This window comes from Leguminivora glycinivorella, chromosome 9 (genome assembly GCF_023078275.1).
Source record: "Leguminivora glycinivorella isolate SPB_JAAS2020 chromosome 9, LegGlyc_1.1, whole genome shotgun sequence".
Taxonomy (NCBI): domain Eukaryota; kingdom Metazoa; phylum Arthropoda; class Insecta; order Lepidoptera; family Tortricidae; genus Leguminivora; species Leguminivora glycinivorella.
Window position 1 is genome coordinate 18,742,065 of NC_062979.1, and position 7,835 is coordinate 18,749,899.

The 7,835-nt window shown below is 32.7% G+C and overlaps 1 protein-coding gene across 1 annotated transcript; it reads left to right on the forward strand.

Moving 5' to 3' along the window:
* Positions 1-1,164: 1,164 nt before the first annotated feature.
* Positions 1,165-7,084, forward strand: LOC125229509 (organic cation transporter protein-like). Its single transcript, XM_048134363.1, has 7 exons — positions 1,165-1,453; positions 1,607-1,805; positions 4,464-4,564; positions 5,174-5,325; positions 5,556-6,182; positions 6,281-6,462; positions 6,537-7,084. Exons 1-7 carry the CDS (start codon positions 1,275-1,277, stop codon positions 6,693-6,695), a joined length of 1,599 nt encoding a protein of 532 aa, XP_047990320.1. The 5' UTR covers positions 1,165-1,274; the 3' UTR covers positions 6,696-7,084.
* Positions 7,085-7,835: the final 751 nt, after the last annotated feature.

The following is a 7,835-nucleotide window of genomic DNA, read 5'->3' on the forward strand; positions in this document are numbered from 1 at the left end:
GCCCTACATTTTCCATATTTTTTTAAGTGTTATGGTTTTTCGATGAATCCTCCGACGTCAAGGTTACTGTTTTTTTTTATCAATACTTGGTCCCCACGCTAGGGCAAAGACTTTGGGGAAAGGCAAATTGAAAACCATATGCGGCAGGCGTTAAAGCATGACTGCTGCGTGGACTTCCTACTCAGCAAAATGTATTATATTAAACTGAGCTGTATAATATTTTTCACTCAATGTATAGGTAGGTTGCTAAAAAACTCTCTTGTTGAGCTGAAAATCAATTCTTTTTCTTTACGAAGATTTCCTGGCCTATGAAAAATCGGATCAAGAATCTACCACATGACATGCCATTTGAAAGGGAATAGCTATAAATAGGGGACGCAGCCCGTAAAGCATCTTACAAGTAGTGTATTCACTGGCAGAAATATTGCACCGACCAGTGAAAGCGATCAGTTTCTAACGAAGCTGGCTCTACTAGTTTCAGCTGGAAGATGCTGGAAGGAACTTGTTTAAGTTCTGCTACTAAATAACAGCCAATTGGTAAAAGATTCTTCGCCATAGCATGAAGTCAATTATCGTAAGGAATTCGGTCTTATCCTTCGTGTTTAAAGCTCTGTTAAAATCATATGTATAATTAAGTTTAAATAAAAAAAATCTCTTAAAGAGTTTGCGTAAATGCATACGCATATTCTGGGACCGCTGGTTAATGTTATGTAGTCGGAAACACAAGTGTTGTAATGTAATAAGAAAATATTAACTATATACTATATACCATGAAGTCTTACACCGATGTGCGTAAATGATATTAACATGACGTATAGACGTATATGAGTTTTTAAGCTAAAATCGAACTTTGTATACCGAAAATATTATATTTTACCCAGCAACTAAGTAATAAGTATTACTTGATATAATATTTGTTCACGTTTAACAATGAGTTTCAGCGTATTATTCTGGTGGTGGTAACAGGCTGATTAAATTTAAAATGTTTTCGTATATGCAAACAATATTGAATTGAGACGCAATTATATATTCATTGTGTTATGAATGAAGACGAAATACATTTATGGACTCCAATTGATACATCTCGTAGTTTAGAACATGTTGAAATTAGTGTCGTACGCGCACCGGTGCCGTCAAGATCATAGATAGTCATGTGTAGAATTTGTTCATAGTCATAGTGTTCATGTGTAGAATTTGTGTATATGTGTATAATTTTTAATTTTATTTTTGTGTTGATTTTAAAATAACGGTGCCTAAAACCTAAAAAGTTAAAAATGACTGGAACTAACGATCGTAAGGATGTTGATAGCGGCTCTTCTACCGAAGTTTTCAGTGAATTAAGTACATTTGGCAGATTTCAAACTTTGCAGTATTTTTTTATTTGCGTGCCTTTAATGATGGTTGCAATGATGAATGTGAATTATATGTTTGTAGCAGAAAGTGTTAATTATAGGTACGTGCATATTAGTAGCCACATGTTTATATAGTTATCAATTTCTTGCAATGATTCGTAGACTAAAGAGAAGGTCTTATTTTCTGTCAACATTAAAGTTAGATCTTATTTCTGAACTTACTTATTTATAAAACAATTTGTTTTTTTCTTTAGATGTCGAGTTCCAGACTGTGATGAGCTACATACAAACTTTACAAAGCCCCTCTGGTGGCCTGAATCAAATGATGTTAAATGTGTCAGACCAATATTTAATTTATCACAAATAAATGCGACTTGCTTAAATCAAGTGCCTGTGGAATTTGAAAAATGTGACGAATGGATTTACGAACATAGTAACTCAGTCGTTTCGGAGGTAATTAGCATTAGTATGTTTCAAAATCTTGTATGCTCGTCAAGGCCAATGAAAGCATATTATACACTAAACTGTCTAGTTATAACTAATATGTACGTTTGTAAATAAATTCATTAAATCTCTTATAAAAGCAAAAACATGTTGCTGATTAACTGGGCCTTTTTCAAATTTTGTTCCGTCACGTAATGGAATTCCACCCCGATTTTTTTTTAAGTTTTTTGTTAGAAATGCTTTAAATTGACTGCTTTATTACTCTATTTTATGTAAATACAACTTAAGTTCCACAAATAACATTATATATTGATAAAAACATACTTTAAACTGATGACGCCCCAGTGTGAAGATCCATTACGCTACAACTTTGAGGTACATTTAAAGTAAAGATCAGAGAGTTTTATATGAAGTATTCTTTATTTAGCGTAATAAAAAACATAAACAATCTTATAAAAACTAATAATACTTGTTATAGCATGTATCATACTAAAGCTATTGACTATTATTTGTCCAATACGCTACACTTTGGTTTTTAAGACTGCTTTACAATCGTCTTAGCCTCACATACAAGATAAAAAATCTATAAATGTCACGCTTCCCAATTAACACTTAATATCTTAAATAAATGAGATCTAAAGTATTATGTTTTATCCTTATAATTATTATATATTTTTTAAAAATCTATCACAGCAACAATAGGACAAAGTGACGTAATGGAACGGAATATCACGTTTAGGAACTACATGAAAGGTTTACATGTGCCGAAAATAGACACTTAAATTGGCCCTCAGTAGGTATTATGTGTACACCATGTTTTTATTGAATTCCGTTAACGTCGGCGTATAGGTAAGTGTATAAGAAACCGAATGGCAAAGTTAGTTTTTTTAATTCGTATTTTTTTTGTCTAGAAAATAAACCATACATCTGCGATAGATGTTAACTTCGATTGTTGTAGAGAAACGGGCTTACAATTAACTAACACTAAGTAAAGTGTCAAAACTATGACATGTCAATCGCATATCGAACACACAAAGCCCGTTTCTTAATAATTTCTATCGCACAGGTGTATAGTAGTTTTCAGAAAAAAGTTAGAAATTTAAAAAAAAACTAAGGCATTGGAATTTTAAACAAAAAACTTGTGAAAGTTGAAATCACAATTTGGTGTTCTTGTTAGATGAACAAAATAAAAAAATAAAATTAGTACACATGGTGCTAATTTACCTCCCTAGTGCGGTTTAGAGCACTGTGTCTCATCAAAAAAACAAATGTACTGAAAAACATAGTACGATACACGTGTGAATAGGTAACTCTTGAATTTTACTGACATATAGCTGGACATGTTACATACAGAAACCTTATTACAACTTGATCAAGTTGTGAACCTTATTCCAATGGCAAAAGGTCCATCGATGGTGAGAAAAGATTTAAAATGTTGCCGGTAGTTATTAATCAGCTAGTTGGTATGTATTGATGTAGGTGTTCTTAACAATACGTTTCATGCTACTTTTATTCTAAATGGAAAAATCATGCATACATGCATAATAAGCTTTGAATTGTCAAAAACCAATGTTAAAGGTTCGGAATTACCCATAAAGGATCAGAATCAGCCATAGCGTATTTGTTCAAAGCCACCGGCATGTAAACCATGCTTTTTTGTTCCATACGTCACGTTTTTGGGTTCCCTTATACAACACGTTTTGTGATGTGGCGTAATGGACGTGACGTAGGTATGCGAGTTAGGAAATAAACCGAAATAGCGGTATAATCCCTTGAATTTTCTATACTGTAAATTATTTTTTGAATAACTACACATATCACCCTATACGTATTCATAAAAAATAAGTCAAAAAGTGGCTTCTTACCTCGAGCTTGTCCAGTTCGTAGTGGAAGAATAAAAATCGAACAGCGTGACGCGCGACAAACACCTCGCTCTTTTCGAACGTAACTGACGTTTTAAAACATTAAACGCCCAATATTGGGGATCGTAATGTTGCCACGGTATAAAATTCAACTCAATATAGTATTTTATTTCTACCAAATTGTTAAAAACACCGTGACGTATACGGAAAATTCCACAACGCCGATATTGAAGGACAACAAATAAATTAAAATTTGTTTAATTTTGTACTCTACAAGCTAAGTAATAACGTTATAATTCACTTGGGCATAAAAGATCTTATCAAAATAACAGCCATGTCTGGGCCAGAAGGAGACAGAATATACAAATATTTTGCTCCAAAGTTCGCGAGGTATGCATGGGACACCCAAAAATTCGTACTTTTTTTTTTGTTTTAGTATTTGTTTTTCTTTCATGTAGGTTTTGAAACATTTTATTTACTATGACTAAATAGATAATTACTTGCTTTATACTTTTTATATAGACAATATTTCTCTCATGGCATTTTTTCATGGAAAAAAGTTAGGCTAAAGTTGTAGGACAGCGAAATTTGACTCAAATATTTAATTTGGAAAACGCCCTACTACCAATGTGTTTACAACACGAGTAATTGAAACTGAATAATATCCTTGATGAGAATCAAAACACTTACTATGAAAAACAATTGAGAACTTTAATAAAATATTTCTCTGGGGAGAAAAAATTTGACCAATAGATTTGCACAGTGACTAGAAAAAAAAACTAAAATAAGTTTATATGTCTTTTAGCTGGATATAGGATGCGCATCGTGGAAACCTCCTCTAATAGGCAGTGCCCATAATATCGGAATGATATTTTCAATGATAATCATGGGTTGGATGGCAGATAGGTATTAAATCTTTTTTATATATATACATATAAATGTTCATTTCATACACTTTAAAGAAAGTAATTTCGATGCATATGATTTTATTCACAACCTTTATTTAGATTCAGATTAGAGAGATTATGCATGTATGCATGCATGTCGTACGATGATCAACTTTGGGTTACCTACATAATCTCCCGTTCTGGATAATGAGAGCACGGCTATTAGCCCATGATTGCCGCGAGAAAAATCTGTTCACACGTCTTCTTCTAATTGTAATTTTGACATAAGTACGGGTAGTCTACTCGTATCTCGCGGCGACATACCTACTCTTGTGCTCGTGCCAATCATGTGCAAGTCCTACTGGGGTGTGACAATTTTTTTTTCACTTTTTTCTACCGAGCAAAGTCATGAACACAATACTATACGTAACCCTAAACACGGGCCACGCCAGAATCATGTTTTTTTTTAAACTGTGGTTTATAATTTACACGCTACACGTTTTATTCCTTCATTGCATTTATTGAAAAAAAAAGGTCTCTTAAAACCTCTATTTATTTAAGACCAACGTTATCTGTTGTCATATTTGTTCCTAACCTCACTAATTACCTACACTATTATTTTTTTAAGGTTTGGAAGAAAGCCAATCCTTATTTTGTGTGCAGTCGGGGGGTCAGTCGGCTCACTGAAGTTATTGGTTTCCAATTTTTATGCCTACGTTGGATTGGAATTTTTAGAATCATTTATTTCATCTGGACTTTATACCGTAGCTATCGTATTGAGTAAGTTATCTATGCAGTTCGCATGTACTTTTTTTTAATTTTACAATAGTTATGTTTTTTTTAGTTCAATATTCAATTTTTTTTTAAATAATTAATGCTCTTTGTCATAAGGTTATAACCTGAACCTGACGTCTAAAGATTATTTGAAATCAAGCGATAAGCTCACTTCTAATTCTGTTTTAATTAGCCGTAACTTAAGATAGTTAAACATGACTTTATTTTAATTACAGTGATTGAAGTGGGCGGTGAGACCAAAAGAGTCCTAACTGGTGTTATATTTTCGTATGCCACGTACGTCGGTGAAGTCCTATTTGGGTTTCTGGCAATGGGATTTCAACAATGGAAGGCATTATTGCTAGCTACATACGCTCCTGTAATTTTATTCATTGTTTATATAATTCTACTGCATGAGAGCACTAGATGGCAGTTGTTGCAAGGAAAGGCATTTGAAGCACGAAAAACATTTAAAACAATTGCCAAGTTGAATAAACTCTCAATTTCAAATGAAGATATAGACAATATTAGTGAAAATGATTTGAGAACAAAATTTAACGTAGCATCGCAAAAAGAAAAAGAAAGTTTTAAGGAGATCATAAATTCTAAAGAAATAATGACACGTGTCATCGTTGTTTCCTTTTGTTTCTTCACATGTGGTTTGGTATATTATGGCGTCGCAATGCAATCTATATATCTACCAGGAGACAAATACGTCAACTTTTTATTGACTTCATTGGCCTCGCTTCCTGGGGATCTCATAGCATTTTTTACCTTCCCTAAATATGGCAGAAGAATATCTTTACAATGCGGATTTATCTTTTGCGCCATATTTTTACTTGCACAGGCGTTTACTCCAGATGGTAGGTCTACATAATAAATAATATAGTCTAAATATTGGGCTCATAATATTGTAAACATTGAAAAAGAAAAGAGATTTAAAATTGATTTTTTATTTCAGCGATGGTATGGCTGAAATTGTCGCTGTTTCTATGTGGCAAAATTGGAACAGCATTATGCTTTACTGGACTCTTCACGTACAGCTTAGAATTGTTTCCTACAAGCGTAAGAGGATCTTTAACTGGTTTTGGCAATACCTTTTCAAGAGTTGGCAGCACCTTATCACCTTTCACTATGCTACTAGTAAGTTATTCTCTTATTAAAAAACCTATATTGATACAGTAAGACCGTAGATTAAAATGCTATTTTTTTTTCAGATAGACATACTTCCTGCCTTACCATCGATACTGTTTGCTGCCTTAGCAATAACTTCTGCTTTAGTCGTACAATTTACCCCAGAGACTAAATCCATACCCATGTTTGATACTATACAACAAGTAGAAGCATATAAATCTAAAATGTCGACAAGATTATAAAATTATAAGTCCTAGTACCCAAACAGTACCTGCAATTTTTATAAAACGGAAGTACTACAGAAACAGACTGACTTGCTGCTGGATAAATCACAGTGTCATAAACTATGAAGAGCACACAAATCTAAGATAGATTATACATACTTCTTTTAGCGTGTAAGTGCGTTCAATAGGCTCGCAATTTGCCATGGACATGTAAATGAAAAATGTTGTCTAGTAATAATAGTTTGTCATCACGTGCCATTGCCATTAGCATTTAAAGAACTTTCCGCGAAGGCATGTCAAATTATAATTTATTACGGATCTATTTTGTTGCGCCTTTGTTTTAGTTACCGGTGTTTCTATGAAACTTTATAATTTTTGTTGTATAATTATTCATTTATTAAATACGAATCTCAATATAACTTATTCTACCAGTTTTTAAATAAATATTTTTCACTTAGAGAGTGAGTATTATTTTTATCTCATCAAATTCCAAAACATGTCCTTTTCTTCTTGGTTGTAGAAGTCTTAGACTACATGTTTATGTTAATTGATTGTATTAGAATTTAGAAAAGTATAACACACTACTTTAAGAGGGCATTCAACGAAAACGTCGTAATAATGTAAAATTGATAGTTTTAGTCGGCAAAATGCTACACTTTCCGTCATCTAAAAGACTTATTAAGTTCAGGATTCGATTAGGACATCTTCTTATCTTACATGTTGTGAGACTGGATTTTTAAAAACTAACTCACTTAATTAATTATGATTTTTTTTCTGGTGCATGTTTAGGAAAACCCGCGAAAAGTGCTGACTTAGTCCGTCTAATTTGTAAAATTTGGATTTTTGAATGCTTCAAGTGGTAAATTTGTATTATGTATATCCTGTATTACAATCTTCTGAGACTACTTCTTTGTTATAAGGCTTTAGAATAGAGTAAATGAGGATATGATGAATCCAATTTGTTTCAGAAATCACCTCAGAATAAGTGTCAATTTCTTCGAAAACTTACGTGTTTTTGAAGTAGTTTTAATATAAAAATAATCTGCAACGCTTACTCAAACAGATTTTATGCAAAAGTTTTCTATTAATTGCAATTTAATATTTTTGACGATTTTTTAAAAATGCCTCCTTATTACCGGTTACGCGCGCTTGCGATGT

What these genes read in the sequence shown, in the direction of transcription:
- LOC125229509 (XM_048134363.1), top strand. Translation starts at nt 1,275, where the DNA reads ATGACTGGAACTAACGATCGTAAGGATGTTGATAGCGGCTCTTCTACC. An exon ending in GTAACTCAGTCGTTTCGGAG is followed by an intron (nt 1,806 to 4,463) that starts GTAATTAGCATT and finishes TATGTCTTTTAG; the next exon opens with CTGGATATAGGATGCGCATC. An exon ending in ACAGGCGTTTACTCCAGATG is followed by an intron (nt 6,183 to 6,280) that starts GTAGGTCTACAT and finishes TTTTTATTTCAG; the next exon opens with CGATGGTATGGCTGAAATTG.